Genomic DNA, 17,389 nt, shown 5'->3' with positions numbered 1-17,389 from the left:
CAGAACATTGGTGTTGATCTCTGTTTTCCCCTAAGAGCACAGAAGGGAAATAAGCAAGCAGTCTAGACCTAGAGAAAACTTGGAATACTCTATCCTTAACTGACCCAGAAAGCTTTCCAACTAAATGGAATGGCTAAGGAGAACTTTTGAAAGATAGTACCACTGTAATTCTTTTAAAAAATTCCTGGGAACCTTCTCTCTCTCTCTCTCCCATCCCCTCCTTCCCCCCTTCCCCCCCCCCCCCCCCCCCCATTTTCAGAGATAACATAGCATAGTATTATGAGCACTGTACTCTGGAGCCTGGGTTGGAATCCTGGATCTGGGAATTGTTGACCTTTACTAAGGAGGGAGGGTTACTAAACCTCTCTCTAGTCAGTTGCCACATCTGCAAAATGGTAATATTAGCTACCTCAATGTATATTAAATGTGTTTGCTATTATTATTGCACATGCTACAATGAAAATACTAAACTTGTTTATGTATTCATTTAGTGTATACTCTGCACAAAAGAGCTTATGTTACTGCTGTAAAAGAAATAGGCAGAAAGTTTTTCTTGTACTTCATGGGCTGTCTTCAAACAGCGCCATGTCTTTTTTTAAAATGTGTGTTATCACAGTGATGGTAGGTATTGAGACTGAATGATTTTGGAAGTTCTTCATCCTTCTGAGGGCCCAGCATTCCATTTACTATCACATGTATTGAACTGATATTTCATACAAACAAGTACACTTAGTAGAATATAGAAAGGAGAGAGAAGGAACAAACACCCAGATAATAATTCAGTTTCTCCACTCCTCACAGACACTTAACTTCATAGTCTATGTTGCCATCAAACATTATTTCTGACAATTCCAAATAAAGAAGTTACTGCAGTCTGGATGAAAATGTAAAATTTTTACAAAGAAATAGGGACCAACTCTAAGTCACTACAGACCATTCAGATTATCTTCAGTAGAACAAATTTTAAGCATCAACTTTCAAGTATCTATAAGGACAAAATAAACCAGACTGATTTTATAAACCTGAAATCAAAAGACTTAAGACATGGAAAAATTTGCAAGTATGAAGAAATAATAAAACACAAAGGTGACCACAAGAATTACAAATACATTTAAATCTCAGACCGGGACAATGGACTATACAAAGGCTTCTGGCCGGGAAGAGAAACGTCTTATACGTTCTGACAACACTGCACCTTTGGCTTGTTTTCAGTGGTTGGTGGAACATGAATAGGAACCACATTTTTGCTTGGACACATGTCATTTTCACGTCTGTCTAACATTTGCTTCTGAGAAACAATACAGCAGATCTCTGTCAGGATTGTCTGAAAAGCGGCTTCTACATTTGTAGAGTCTAGGGCAGAGGTTACAATGAACGGCAAACCATTCTTTTCTGCGAAAGCTCGTGCTTCAATTGTAGGGACTGCCCTGAGATGACTGACGTAAATCACTCTTATTGCCCAAAAGCATGATACCAATGTTACTATCAGCATGATCTCAGTTCTTTCAGCCACTGCTCAACAGTTTCATATGTGAGATATTTAGCAATATCAGAAACTAATAAGGCACCGACAGCCCCATGATAATATGCTGATGTTACATCTCCGTACAGCTCTCGCCCTGCTGTGTCCCATATCTGTGCCTTTATTGTTTTCCCATAATCCTGGATGCTTCTTGTTACAAACGCTACACCAGTGGTGCTCTTGCTGTCAAGATTAAACTCATTTCGAATGAATCCAGACAGGAGATTACTCTTCTTAACACCAGGATCTCTAATAAAGACAACTTTGATGAGGCAGTCTTATTCGTCGTCGCGCGTTCCCACTGCGCGGCGGAGGATGAAGGGGCGGGAGCCGCAGTGGATCATGGGATCAGGGGCGTCGCTTCAGAGGTTCTGGGGCATTTAAAACCCAGAAGGACGTGAAGGAGAGAGGGGGTGGGAGAGGAGCTATAAACAGCATAAGCGAAAATATAAAGTAATGTCTGAAGCAAAGGAAAAAAAAAAAACACGGAAAAACGGTTTCCTCTCTCACGTTTTAATGTTAAAATTGATGGATTTTTTTTCTCGGCGCAGTTCCCTCCAGAATGTTAGTCTCATTCTTACATCTCACCCCAACTCTTTTACCATGCTCATTTCTAACGGTTTTTCATATCACTCAATCAGTGGTACACTGCTCCCCAACCCAGTCAGGGTTCTTTTATTATACCCAATCACTGAATCATTTTCCTTTCCTTAAGTGCACTTCTCTCGGTTGATTTTTATGCCTCCATAGACGTAATTACTTGATTAATAACTGCCTCCCTTTCCCTTCGAGGGCAGGAATCTTGTCTGGTTTTGCTTGTCTTTGTATACCCCCTTACATAGCAGGCGCTTAATAAACAACTATTGAAATAAAGCAAAATGCTGAACTTCCATTTTATTCCCATCTTTTCAGTCAGAGAAATTGCTTTAGATTGGGAAAAACACCTAACGACTTGAACACCAAAAGGTGTAAACGGCTCTTTTTTTAAAAAGTTCTCTACTTAAATGCTGTCATTTGGCAAATATTTACAAAGCTCTACGTACTGTTAGGCGATGAGGACACAACAGCGCACGAGGCAGGTAAAGTTCGGCCGCCGCTCTTACCGAGTATACGTGGGGTGGGATAGTAGTAAATGTGTACTATATTGTCTGTATTTAAATGAGCCCGCATCGCCCACCCTAAATCAATCACATCCTTGTAAACAGAGAACACCCTAATGGGATTGCTGATGTTTTTGATAAAAGAAAAGCAGCCCGAAGACAGGACAAGGCATGTACAGTCCTAGGGATCAACAAGTTAACTTCCTATACCACAGGATGAAATCTTCCATAGTTGCCGCCTCCCGCAGACTTCGCATTCCTCTCGCACCCACTTCGCTCACGACGTTATTCTTAACTACCTATACTACAAGATTTGAGCGTCACCATCAGTGTCCCGAATATAGACCCGTTACCAGAGCCTAAATTCCCTTCAAAGCCCCTGGGTTAGGGTTACTGAAATGCGCGTTTGTGACTCCTAATCAATATGTCTCACCTCAGAATCCGTAGAACGGCTTTCCGTATGAGGGCCTTCTGCCTCTGTAAAGTTCAGGAAAATAAGATGAGGTGTCTATTGCATTTCCTCAAATATATTTGGTGAGGCGAAGGTCGGGTATATTTAGGCTCGCTTTAAGGTGTATTTTTTTCCAAAAAATATGGCTATGGAGGAGAAAGTGAAACTCATTTCTTTCGTGTTTCTTTAATTTGCTTGCCATACTCATCTATCGTCGCCAGCACTTCCCAGACAGGCACCTTCTAGCCACCCTCTGAGGGCCTGCTTTTGAAAAGAGGAGCGGGCCAATCAGGGTGCTGAGCGCTGTTTGGCGCTCGCGTTCGAGCCTGACTTGGAAGGGAGGTGGCGACCGCTACGGTGACTCCGAGTGCCTGCCGAAGCGGTGGGGGCGGAGGCATGAAGACAGTTGCCTGGCTTGGGTGAATTCGTCAGCATGTTCTGGCCGAGGACCGCTGGGAGGCCGACGGGGGAGGGAGGGAGCAGCCTGTGAAACGGGGTGACGGTGGCGACCAGCCCGGGCGGGGACCGGGACTGGGAGAAGTGCCGAGCAGCCGGCTGGTCCGGAAGCTGGGCTAGTGTGGGGTTGCGCGGACCAAGAGAAGGCCCAGCCGAGCTTGCGGGGGCAGGAGGTGCGGAGGACTAAGTCGTCTTCACCGTTCGGAGAGAGTAGGAGACAGAGAGGGAAAAGTGAGTTTTAAGGTGTAAAGAGAGTTATTGGAAGTGGCAGAAGCGGTGAGAAGTTGGCAACTGGCGTTAGTACAGGGAAGAAAGAAGGGAGGTTTGTGTAAGTAGCTGAAAGGATCGAGAGACCAGAAAGAAGGTGGTTGTAGGTGAAGGAAGGGTGAGGTGTGGCTGTATGAAAGGGCCAAGAGAAAAGATAGTCAGTGTAAGTAATTACGGGATCTAGGAAAGAGCAGGGGACGTGGCAGGGGGCGGGAGAAGACCCCGGCAAGGCTGGAAGGCAGTGGAGCGGAGGACAGATCTGAGCGGGTTTGGGAGTTGGAAGCCTTGGACTTGGTGGCGTACTAGGATTAGGACCAGAATCCTGCCCCGGAAGGTGGACAGGAATTCCGAAATGTGGAATCAGAGGCTGGTGAGGTTGGCCTTGCTGCAGCAGCTACGGGCCGTCTATGGCATTAAGGTCAAGGGTGGGCATGGACAGGGTGATCGCAGGAAGCATGCCACAGCAGCCGCGGAAGTGGGGGTAAGTCCTAGGGGAAGGGGGTTTAAATAAAGAAAAGGGCACACCCTTTCACTCATTAGCAGGTCATGATAAAAATGTTCACTCTTTGTGTAGATCAAAATGACAATATGGGTAAACCACTGTGACTGTATCTAATTCGATCCATGTGGTCAATTGCTGAAATTTAAAGAATGATATTCTTGATTATTTTCAGAGATTTTTCGTCATCGAGAGAAGGTGGCAGGGTTTAGAGGAGGGTTCCTCAACCTCAATACTACTGATATTTTGAATTGGATAATTATTTGTGGAGGTAGGGACTATCCTGTGCAAGGTAGGCTCTTTAGCAGTGTCCCTAGTCTCTACCTTCTGGATACTAGTAGCATCCCCCAAATTGTGACAATCAAAAATGTCTCCAAAAAGTAAAACAGCAAAAAAGAAAGAATAAGAAAAATAAGGAAATAAAAAATGTTTCCAGACATTGCCAATTTGTTACAATTTTAACAAGCAGCACATGGCATGGGGTCAAAATCAACCTCCCTCCAGAACCCCTGTTTTAGAGTAAGGGATGGGACCCATAAATCACTAGGGTAGTGACATAGGATTAGAAATAGGCTTCATATGATTCTTCTATATTCATCAAATTGGAAAAACAATCTTGTTGCTTGGCTATGTCATACTTTTGAGAAAAAGTTATTTCTAAAAATGAGTAAATGAGAAACCAGAATGGAATGATTGAAAAGCTGTTGATGATATTGGTGTGTACGAGATAAGGGGATTTTAAATGATATTTTAATATCTCCACTGCATAATCAAGGATTTCACTTTTTAATATAATTCATTTTTTTCAGAAATTGAATATAAAGCATTTTATTTTAATTTTGCTAAGTGCCTAATTAAATAGACTTTTCTGGTACTTGGAGACAAAACTAATAATTTGCATATTTCTAAGTAGTTTATAAATTCTGAAAATGTAGTTAGAAAACTAATAAAATAATTTGTGTGCATCTTAACAGTTTATAAATACTGGGGAAATTTTGTTTGCAACTTTGTGGCGATATATTTTTTGGGGTTTCTTTTTAAAGATTGATTTATTTATTTATCCCAACCCCCACCCTGCATTGTCTGCTTTCTGTGTCCATTCCCTGTGAGTTCTTCTGTGTCTGCTTGTTTTTTCTTTAGGTGGCTCTGGGAACCAATCCTGAGACTTTCTGGAGTGGGAAAGAGGTACTCTACCTCAGGTTCTTGGTCTGCTAAGCCTCTTATTGTCTCTCTCTGCCTCTTTTTGTTGCATCATTTTGCTGCGCCAGCTTTCCGCTGGGTCTAGCACTCCTGCGCAGGCCAGCTTGCCTTCACCAAAAGGCCCCAAAATCAAACCCTGGACCACCCATATGGTAGACTGCAGCCCAATCACTTGAGCCATATCGCTTACAGCAATGTGTTTTTTCTACTAAAAACCTACAATGTTTTTTTTTTCTGATTCTTAAATTCTCTTTCCAAGATTCCAAATGTGGCTGTTTTTTTTTAATTATGTGAAGAAACTTGTACATTGATTTTTTTTTTTTTATCCTTTAACAGGAAAACTTGACACCTACTGTTAGAGTCAGGCCTGAATTTGAATCTTGCTCCACACCTACAAGCTGTGTAATCTTAGACTAGTTGTTTAATTTCTCCAAGCCTCAGTTTCCTAGTCAGTCTATAAATGTCAATAATAGTATTTTTCCTTGGGTTGTTTAGAGGATTTAAAAAATGATAATATCTGTACATAAGCCTAGCACAGTGTCTGTCACTTTCCACTTAATTATTAATTATGATAATAGTCAACATCCTAACTTATGTTATAAATTCAAACAAACTCTAAAAATTTTTCTAATAAAGAAATACAAAGACTGTTGTGTAAGAAGGATGGGACCTAATAGGATAGACCATTTGTTTGAAAACTAGACTTCTTTAACTCTTTGATGTTAATTAATAGTGTTTGGGTTTTTTAAGGAAAGTACTGGAAATCTTAATAAAAAATTATATTGTAAGTGATATTCCAACATGTAAAATTCTAAAAGCGTGTTAATAGTTTTATTTTAGGAGATTAAATTGTAGTAATTACTTGTAAATCCAATTACTGAGAACAAGAGACTTAAGGAAAAAATGAATTCTAGTTATGTGTGACGGTTATAGTATATCAGTTTCAGCATTGGATTTAGTTTTGTTTTGATTGCACAGTATTAAGAAGAAAATTCTGATTTACTAAAATAAAGGGTTGCCCATACAAATACTGAAACTCTGGAATAAGTGTTTTACATTTTTTAATTCCTTCTGATTTTCTTTACACTCTTATTACCTGGGATCTCTGTGAGGATACTGAGGTACATAAAATTTAATTTGACCAAGGTTACTCAGCTAATAAGTAGAATAGCCAGAATTGAAAACCTGACAATCTTAACTCAGAAGCCTTTTTTAAAGGAGATACTGGGATTGAACCCAGGACCTTATACATGAGAAGCAGGCACTCAACTACTGAGCTACATCCGCTCTCTAATGCCTAATGAGAGTTGGCTTTCTCATTTGTTTTTGTTTTTAGGAGGTACTGAGAATCAAACCTGGGCCTCCTATATGAGAAGCAAGCGCTCAACCACTTGAGCTACATCCTCTCCCGTGAGCAACACTGTTTTGTACTGGAGTTTTTTTATTTGTTCGTTTTTAGCTTGAAATATTCATCAATTAAATGGATTAGATGATTGAAAGAGAACTAATAGAATTTTGTTTCTGTGTTGAATCATTAACAATGCTGAATAACTTATTGTAAAATATAAGGTTAAATAAGATGCTCTTGAAACATAAGTGCTTCAAGAGCATTTAGAGAGCAGATGCATCTGAAATAAGTTAATGTGTGTGTGAGATTGGTGTTTGAAATTATTTGATTTTATATAAGCAGACACTGACCTTATTTTTAAGCTCATGCAGAGCCATTGCTTTCCTATTAGTGACACATTTTTTTAAGAAGTTCAAAAGCACACAGAAAGAGGCAGATTCATATTTCAAAGGAGTGTAAAATATCCAGATCAACCAACACACAAATTTATTCTTGGTATCTTCAGTGTATTAACAACAGTAATACATTAAGGTTTTAAAAATGGTTTCTTAGTTGTTTAAAAAAATGAAATTTTGATTAAATGTTTACAGAATTCTTGCCTTAGTACCTCAAAACGTAGTTTGAAGAGCACTATCCTATAGAGTGGGGAAAAATATCAGATCTAAAAATAATCACTTCTGATGTAATTTTAGGAAGTGCTCAATGAGCGACATGAATTACCATTTTTGCTGATCCATTCACTTAGTTCAGGCTAGTATTTATAAGTTTTATGAGGTATAAAGTTCATAGGAAATGTTAGTGTCTTGGACCAAACTCTTTTCAAGAATTTCCTGACTAACCACTATCAGGATTTGGTTTTCCATTTTTGGCTTGGAGACTATTGCGTGAGTGCCATGGCTCTATCTCAGTCATCTTTGTGCTTCAGCACCGAGCCTAATGTCTAATGTAGTAGTTATTTTTTATCAAATGCACCTGAAATAATTGTTCTAATTGTTTTGACTAATAGTTTATTTCTGCTATCTTATTTCCTGAGGTTTTACTTTGCCTAATATTTAAGAAAATACATAGTATGCTCAATATTTGTGTTAGAGCAGGGGTTCTTTTTTAAGATTTATTTCTCTCCCCTCCCCCCCCCCCCATTGTCTGTTCTCTGTGTCCATTCGCTGTGTGTTCTTGTGCGCCTGCTTGCATTATTAGGGAGCACTGGAAATCAGAGCTGGGGTTCTTAACCATTTTTTGTTCCACTGACCCCTTCGCCGTGGTGAAAACCACAGACCCCTTACTAAGGCCACATTATACTGTGTATTATTTAATAAATATATCCCACCTAAACCAAGTCCCCATAGAAAAATGTTTTTCTGAAATTCAATTCAAGATCATGCACCCCTTGTTAAGAACCCCCTGTATTAGAATAACTGAATTTGTCATTTTAGGGTAAAGTATTTGGAGTGCCTTTCACTGTATTGCCCCGTTCTATGGTACCAGAATATGGACACATTCCAAGGTAAGCAAAGTTTTAAATGAAGAATAAAATGCAAATTTCAAAATGGTGTTAAAGGGTTTTAAAATAAGTGGTTGAATGGTATAAGAGAACTCTGCATTTTATGCATTTTTCTGTAAACCTATAACTTCTCTAATTAAAAAAGAATCAATTATAATAAATAAGGAGTTGATTAACATAATTGTTTTAAACTAGCAAATGATTTTATCCAACTAATGTAAAAAAATATATGTTTTTTTACTTTTACATATTTTATTTTAACTTTATAATCTGTACTCATTCCCAGGATTGAATTTTAAGGTTCAGAAATAAATAAATGTTGGAAAGCAAATTATTTTTGTTCTAAGTCAGAGTTTTCAGTTCTCTTCCATTTCTTTTGCCACAATTCAGATCTATTAAATACAGTAATAACTTTATTTTTTGCTTTAGAAATGTTGGATAAAATAATAGACACTGTATTTATGAATATAAATTATTTAACACTTGAGGTTTTCTATGCCATATACGATTTACAAATAACCTTTTGGATTAACTGCACCAGAAATTACTGGGGAAGTTTGTAGCTTAAGAAAATAATTTTAGAATGCATATAATCTGAGCAACTGAGATTTTACCTGATTATTGCTCTTTTGTCCAAAGTAAGGTTCAATCTGGCTACTGTAGTGCAATAACCCGGTTTTAAATTAATGAATTGTTTAGAAGCATTTATCAAACACTTTGCTGCCTAAGGACAACTTCCCCCATTTATCGCATAGGTGTAGAATCATGATCTTCATAAGGTATTTTCTATTTTGTTTTTAAATGTCTGTAAAAGGCTTGTTTATAATAATTTTCAACATGTGGAATTGTGAAGTCATAACTCCAGGAAAAATAACTAAATCTTTGTGGTAATGTCTTTATTTACTTTTTTTTAAAAAAAACAAAAACAAAAAAAGAACATTAAAAAAAAAACCTATTCTGTCAGTTATTCTCTGTCAACAGCTGATATTTAGCCACTGTGTACCCGTACATCCATTTCTAATTTGTTGTTACCAGTTGTTAATATCTAAGCATCCTAAAGCCAAAAATGATTAAGATCATAAGATCATTGTTCAAAATAAAGAAATTGAATGCACATCCCTTAATACGAAAAAAAAATTTAAGGACTGGAGAATATCCCACTTGTCTGTGGAGTAGTGTTGGTGTAGGCAAAAAAGTTTGCCTTATTTTTGGCAAATGTAGATGATACTTAAAGCAATATTCAGGATCACTCATGAAGAGACAATAGATAAAGAAGAACAACTTGGACAGAGCCCTAGTCATTCCAGCATGTAGAGGTCTGGCTGAAGAGGAACCCGCCAAGGAGAATGAGGAGTAATCAGGAAGATAGCAGGAACACCAAAAAGAGTAGTGAAAAAATGTATTTTCAAAATGAGCAGGGAGTGGTCCAGGGTGTCAAATATTGGTAAGTCAAGCAAAATGAATTGACCATATGATTGATGACCTAGATGAGAGCTCCTTCATTGGAACAGTGGAGTTGAGAGTCTGATTGGAGTGGACTGAGTAGAGATAGGGATATGCAGAAGTGGAGGAAGTAAAAAAGGTAAATTTTGCTCTGGGGGGAAGCAGAGAAATAGAGTAATAGCTTGAGAAGGATGTAGAAATGAGAGGTTTCATTGAAATTGGCCTAAGCAAAAAGATGGTCCCTAGAGAATAATTCAGGAAGTAAAAAGGACAACTGAAAATAAACTTTTATCACAGAGTAAAGAAATTTTTCACATCAAGAGCTTCTGGAAAAGGAGGTATTGCTTGGCCTGCTTAGGTACTTTGGCAGAAGAGTAGGATTTGGTAAGAAATACATGTGATCAGCTGAAAAGATTTCTCTCTTTCAGCTTTCTTGTTGATGCTTGCACTTCTTTAGAAGAGCATATTCATACAGAAGGGCTTTTTAGGAAATCAGGTTCTGTTATTCGTCTAAAAGCACTAAAGGTAAGTATGTTCTTGAACTGTAGTTTTTCATTGTGCCATTCTCTGATTTGGGGTTTTTATGTTTGAAATATGTAGAACTATTACATGAATAATTAAAATAAATTGACTTTACAAACAGCTTTTTTCACAGTAGGAGAATCTTTTAATGGAAATTGTACATCATTTATGTGCTTTAAAAGTTTACAGAGTACTTTAAAATTCATGTTCCTCATTCCTATAATGTACTATATGAAATAAATGTTTTTTAGAATTTTATTATTTTTGCCCTTCTAGAAAGGAGGGATATATAATAAAACAAGAATTAAGAGAAATTTATTAAAGTAAGCTTTTAAACTTAGGTTATAAGAGGATTTTATTTGCAATAAACTCATAAGTTCTGCCCCACCCTCCCCCAAATGCTCAAGTATAATATTTCTTTCAGAATAAGCTGGATCATGGTGAAAGTTGCCTGTCTTCTGCACCTCCTTGTGATATTGCAGGACTTCTCAAGCAGTTTTTTAGGGAATTGCCAGAGCCCATTCTCCCAGCTGATTTGCATGAAGCACTTTTCAAAGCTCAACAGTTAGGAACAGAAGAGAAGAATAAAGCTACATTGTTGCTCTCTTGTCTTATGCCTGACCACACGATTGATATATTACGATACTTTTTTAACTTTCTCAGGAACGTTTCCCTTAGGTAAGTGGTAACTAAAAGTTTTGGGAAATGACAGTTTAATTTCTCAAATAGCTAAGGATTTATCTGTCCTTCTAGTAATACATTACATTTTGTTTGGAATGGAAAGTGTTCTAAAAGATATTACATTCTTCTTGCAATAAGAAGTATTCCCTTTGTAATTTAAGAAACTGTATACCAAGTGATTTAATACTTCCTTGCTGTATAGAGTCATTATGAATGCCTTAATTGTTTACTGGTGTTTACAGAATTCTTAGTATGAGTGTACTGAATAGCTTCAAATTATAGTGTTTTTAAAAAATATTTATATTTTCCTTTTTAAGTTTGTTCCCCCCCCCCACACACACACACAGTCCTCTCCTTCCCTTTAGCCTTTTTTCTCCTTTGTCAGTGAGCCTGATTGTTCTAGATATACTTCCTACATTCTTTTTGTTTTTTCTTCTTTATTTTTAAAGAAGTTTTAGATTACATAAAAGTTACATAAAAAATATAAGGTATTCCCATATACCTGGCCTCTTTCCTCCCCTTTCCCCCATTAACAGCAACTTTCATTAATTTGATTTATTACAGTTGTTGAACACATACTGAAGCATTGCTACTAACCATGGTATATAGTTTATGGTTTACACTTAGCACAGCACAGTTTTATAGGTTTTGGCAAAATGTGTAATTCCCTTTATCCATCACTGCAATATCATACAGAACAATTCCAATGTCCAAAAAAATGCCCCATGTTACACCTCTTCTTCCCTCTCCTTCCCCTCAGAACCACTGGTGACCTCTGTCCTTATATCAATGTTACAAGTTCTTCCATTACTAGAATAATAGTCTACTTTGGTACATAGACGCATTTCCCCCTTATATTTGTTTATTCCTCAATCTTGATGATTTTGAGATGGTGATGCCCACTGTGCTTCTGATTCCCGTGGTGCAGATGGGTGGAACTATCTTGCTTGCAGTTGTAGATACTCTGTTTTTTTTGGGGGGGTAGGCATTGTCCATCATCATCTTTTGTTAGTTGTCCTGGGTGATTCTGATGAACTGAAGAATAAGTGTTGGCTGCAACTCTGCTGAGATTGAGGGCTCAACCAACAAGAACAGACTGAAGATCTAAGTCTCTAGGACATATATTTAATGGTTAATAGTGCTAATTATAGGTTCAAATAAGAGAAGAACCATGTGCAAGAAAAGTATTAATGAGTTTAATTCGGATGCATTGGGGAGATAGGTTATCATATAGTCCAAGGTGAGGCTCACTAACAGGGTGCCAATTTCCTGGGGTTGTGTGCCCAGCCTATAGTGTCTAGATGTCTCTAGAGCCCTCAAGAGCACTCCTGCTTGAGGCATTGCTTACTTTGGCAGGCAGTGAAATCCTCCTGAGACATATAAGCGTAACCTCTGGAATGACTTCCCGACTCACTTTGACATCTCTTAGCCATAAAAACTCATTAGTCTTTTTCCAAATGCGTCAGTGCCAGAAAGGCCCATCCTCAGGAGCCATGTCCCCCCAAAAAGGTGGGGGAGGTGAAGGTGGTGAGCTTATATGCTGAGTTTGGCTTAGAGAGAGGCCACATTTCAGTAGCAAGGAGATTTTCAGGAAGTAACTCTTAAGCAATATATATTACTAGGCTAAGTTTCAATTTTTTAAGAATAAGGTTCATAAGTACAAATAATAACAAGGGCCTGGCATATTGGTCGGTTTTTTTTTGGTCGGCACTGCCTATGTACCCTAGAGATTCTTGCCATTCTATTAGAGAATGTAGCAGGACACCCCAGGATGGGAATTTAATATTTTATTGGTTATTGTGTTGTCTCCTCCCACTGAGATAACACTCCATGACCACATGAACACATTCATATACCACAGAGGCATGCCCCAAGTGCATTCTTACCACACATCCCCCACCACTGACACCCTGCACCAGTGATCCTCCCCTACGATAATCATACCTTTTCTATAATCTAAAACCTCCACTAAACAAAACCAAAAAAAGAAAAAAACTTTTTTTGCACTGTGCCTTTCATCACAAAGATCTGTAATCTTTTATGTATGTTGATAATTTCTTCTGTATGTTTCCCCAGTGTCTTTTTTTTTTTTTTTTGTGCCTTGTTTTCAAAGAAGCTTTAGGTTACAGAAAAGTCACATTGAAAATATAGAAGATTCCTATACTCCACCCTCTCCCCCTCTCACATTTTCCCTTATTGAAGCATTGCTATTAACCATGGTCAATGGTTTACATTATGGTTCACATTTTATACTGTACACTTTTATAGGTTTTGACAAAATGTGTAATCGCCTGTATCTGTCATTGCAAAACCATGCAGAACAATTCTGATGCCCTCAAAATGCCATATGTTCTACCTATTCTTCTCTCTTCCTCCTCTTGGAACCTATGGTAACCACTAAGTTTCATTTTTTCAAGAATAAAGTTCATAGTTACATACATTGAGGGCTTGGCATACTGGTCTTTCTTTTATTAGTCACTACCTATGTACTTGAGATATTCTTGCTCCACTATTTGAGAATGTAGCAAGACTCCCCACAATGGGAATTTAATGTTTTCTTGTTTATTGTGTGGGTCTCCACCCACTGACACAATGCCCTGTGACAAGATGAACACATTCATATTCCATAGAAGCATGCTCCAGGTGCATCCTTTCCCACATATTCCCCCACCACTGACACCCTACACCAGTGACCCTCATCATATTTGCGAAAACAATTTTCCCACTGTTGTAGTTTCAACCACAGACCTACAGATCACCAGGATTCATCTGTTTCTACCCCCAGTTCTTCCCCCAATTTCATGGATTGTTCAACCCACCCCTCCACCCTGCTCACCCTCACATTCCAGCATCATCTACCCCATTCAAATTCCTGCACCACCATCACCCCCATTCACTGCCATACCACCCTCTTCTACCTTATGATAGGTTCTGCCTATGTTGAGTATCAGCTCACCACACACTAATCCCTTTCTGTCTCCTAATAACCTGTCTTCCAGACTCTTATCTCTGTGAGTCCGCTCACTATGCTTTGGTCCTATCAGTGAGGGCATGCAATAGTTGTCCTTTAGGGACTGGTTTACTTCATTCAATATAAGGTCTTCAGGATTCATCCACGTTGTCGTATGTGTCAATACTTCATTCTTTCTTACATCTGAGTAATATTCCACTGTATGTATATACCACATTTTGCTTAATGGACACTTGGGTTACTTCCAACTTTTCACAGTAGTGAATAATGCCAGTATGAACATTGATATGCATATATCTGTTCGTGTCCCTGCTTTCAGTTCTTCTGGGTATGTAGCCAGCAGTGGGTTTCCTGGATCATATGACAATTTATAGGTCGCTTCCTGAAGAACCACCAAACTTCCTCCACAATGGCTATACCATTCTACATTCCCACCAGCAGTGGTGAGGGTTCCCTTTCCTCCACATCCTCTCTAACACTTGTAGTTCTCTGTTTTTTTAAATAGCTGTCAGTCTAATAGGTGTAAGATGATATCTCATTGTAGTTTTGATGTGTATTTTCCTAACAGGTAGTATGTTGAGGATGTTTTCCTGTGCTTTTTAGCTATTTGTATTTCCTCTTTGGAAAAGTGTCTATTCAAATCTCTTGCCCATTTTTTAAATCTATTCAAATCTCTTGCCCATTTGTCTTTTTATTTTTAAGATGTAGGATTTCTTTATATATGCTGGATATTAGACCTTTATTGGATAAGTTATTCCCAAATCTTTTCTTCTCATTGAGTAGTCTGCCTTTTCACTTTATAGACAAACTCCTATGAAGTGTAAAAGTTTTTAATTTTGAGGAACTCACATTTACCTATTTTTCATTGCTTTCACTTTGGATATAAAGTTTATGAAACAATTTCCTGCTACACAATCTTGTAGATGCTTCCCCACATTATTTTCTAGGAGTTTTATGGTCTTGGCTCTTATGTGTAGGTCTTTGATCCATCTTGAATTAAATGTTGTATAGGGCATGAGTTGGTGGTCCTTTCTCATTCTTTTGGATATGGATATCCAGTTCTCCCAGCACCATTTATTGACGAGTCCATTCTGTCCCAGTTGAGTGGGCTTAGTTACCTTGTCAAATGTCAGTTGACCATATATGCAAGGATCTATATCTCAACTCTCAGTTATGTTCCATTGGTCAGTATATCTATTCTTATGCCAATATCATGCAGTTTTGACTGCTGTAGCTTTGTAGTATGCTTTAAAGTCAGGTAGCATGATTCCTCCAGTTTTGGATTTCTTTTTCAATGTGTTCTTGGCTATTGGGCCTCTTACCCTTCCAAATAAATTCCATAATTGGCTTTTCCAATTCAGTGAAAAATTCTGGGTAGTTGTTATTGGGATTGTGTTAAATCTGTGAATCAATTTGTGTAGGATAGGCATCTTAATGATAGTCTTCAATTATTGAACATGGAATACTCTTCATTTATTTGGGTCTAATTTGATTTCCTTTAACAATGTTGTATAGTTTTCTGTGTATAACTCCTTTACATCTTTAGTTAAGTTTATTTCTAGATGTTTGATTCTTCTAGTTACTATTGTACATGGAATTTTTTTCTTGATTTTCTCCAGATTGCTGATTTTCATGTGTCAATCTTATATCCTGCCACTTTACTGAACTCTTTTACAGCTCTAGAAGCTTGGTTACAGGTTTTTTGGTGCTTTCTATACATAGAATGATGTCATCTGTAAATAGTGAAATTTTTACTTCTTCCTTTTCAATTTGGATGCCTTTTGTATTTTTTTTTTCTTGCCTAAGTGCTTGCCTGCTGCCTTCTAATACTTACATTTTTCTGTGTATGGGTTTGAGTACCAGACAAACATGTTCAATTTCTATGGAAAAGCAAAGTATGGAACCGGGAGAACTCTATGATTAGCACAGTGTTTAAATTATTTAAGTATATACACATATATATGTGAATGTGTCTTTCTATATATCGACATACAGAGGCTGTATAATTCTGGTTGTGTTTTAAATGTTTCAGTCAATCACATAGATGAAGTAGTTGAAGGGTTACTGTATTTTGACTTGTGTGTGACTGATAAAGTAAGGGATCTTCAAAATGTGATCAATATATTATTTTAACTCATCTTTGGCTCCAGCTAATACAACCTTTTTCTTTTAAGGTCCAGTGAAAATAAGATGGATAGTAGCAATCTTGCAGTAATATTTGCACCAACCCTTCTTCAGACATCTGAAGGGCATGAAAAGATGTTTGCTAACACGGAAAAAAAGCTCAGATTACAAGCTGCAGTAGTACAGACTCTTATTGATTATGCATCAGATATTGGTAAGATGTAGTTGTACTATTAAGTGACAGAATGTGTTTATGAGAGGAAGATGCCAGCTTCTTTCAAGTGAACTATGAAGATAATTATTAGGAAAGTTGCTGTATACTATCTAGACATTTTGGAGGGTGGTGATAGAGGAAAGTTAATAATTATCTTGCAAACATTTTCATTTAGGGTGTGTACCAGATTTTATCCTGGAAAAGATACCTGCTATGTTGGGTGTTGATGGTCTCAGTGCTACTTCATCACTAGACGGTTTTGAAGAAGGTGAATATGAATCTCCTGGTGAATATAAGAGAAAAAGAAGACAGAGTGTTGGAGGTAAGTGGTCGTCCCATTTTATGGAGGTTAGGTGGTTTACTTATATCTAAATAAACTTTTTCTAAGATGTGTTTGACTATGAAGTATAAGCTATGGTATATGTTTTTGTAGTGCTTGCCGCATGACTAGAAAGAAATGACATAATACATGTGAAAAGTTAAAAATGACAATATAGTCTAATATTAAGAGCTAAATCATTAGCACAAATATAAAATGTTTTCAAAGGAAAAAGTTCCTAGTTGTAGTGATTAGCGACTCTTCAAATAGAAGGTTGAAAATCGAAAAATTGGTAGAACTTGGGGGAACCGGAGATGGGATCAGGATCAGAATGTTTGTATCATATTCTGGATGAGAAGGATGCTACGAAGAAAGATATGTGTAGCAAAAAATAATAATCTTTGTGTGTGCCTATGAATAGACCAGCCTAACTTGAGTGAAGGCTTCATCAGAAGGATTTCGTTTGTATTATATTAATGGCAAGCTCAGTGCCAGGCTCAGGAATTAGAACATTAATTTGAGCATTGGTGAACCATTGAAGGTTTATAACTAGAGGCCTGGCATGATTAAAATAACCTAGAAAATTATTTGGCTTGGAGAATTGAGACATGGAGGTAGGAAGAATAGTCAGAAATGTGTGGCAATAATCCAGGTGTGAGATCAGGGTTTGAACTAATTAGTGACATGGATTAGAAAGGAAGGAGCATGAACTAAATGATGTGGAAAACATTACCAAGGAAGAATAAAAAAGATCAAAAGTTCTATCACAGC

The 17,389-nt window shown here is 37.7% G+C and overlaps 1 protein-coding gene and 1 pseudogene across 2 annotated transcripts in view; one reads left to right on the top strand and one right to left on the bottom strand.

The window, feature by feature from the left end:
• Nucleotides 1-916: 916 nt before the first annotated feature.
• On the bottom strand, nt 917-2,692 carry LOC101446194 (ras-related protein Rab-11A-like; annotated as a pseudogene).
• Nucleotides 2,693-3,362: 670 nt separating this feature from the next.
• ARHGAP11A (Rho GTPase activating protein 11A) overlaps nt 3,363-17,389 on the top strand; it is a 97,465-nt gene continuing 83,438 nt past the window's right edge. The window contains exons 1-6 of one of the 2 annotated variants that reach the window (XM_004455358.5): nt 3,363-4,277; nt 8,277-8,347; nt 10,216-10,312; nt 10,734-10,987; nt 16,136-16,299; nt 16,475-16,621. In XM_004455358.5, the coding sequence (XP_004455415.1) occupies nt 4,149-4,277; nt 8,277-8,347; nt 10,216-10,312; nt 10,734-10,987; nt 16,136-16,299; nt 16,475-16,621 (862 nt within the window). In that variant the 5' untranslated portion in view covers nt 3,363-4,148. The remainder of the gene's footprint in view (nt 4,278-8,276; nt 8,348-10,215; nt 10,313-10,733; nt 10,988-16,135; nt 16,300-16,474; nt 16,622-17,389) is intronic. The other variant, XM_058293864.2, reaches the window with a different exon arrangement.

This window comes from Dasypus novemcinctus, chromosome 3, assembly GCF_030445035.2.
Source record: "Dasypus novemcinctus isolate mDasNov1 chromosome 3, mDasNov1.1.hap2, whole genome shotgun sequence".
Lineage (NCBI taxonomy): Eukaryota > Metazoa > Chordata > Mammalia > Cingulata > Dasypodidae > Dasypus > Dasypus novemcinctus.
This window is presented reverse-complemented; position numbering and strand designations above follow the sequence as displayed.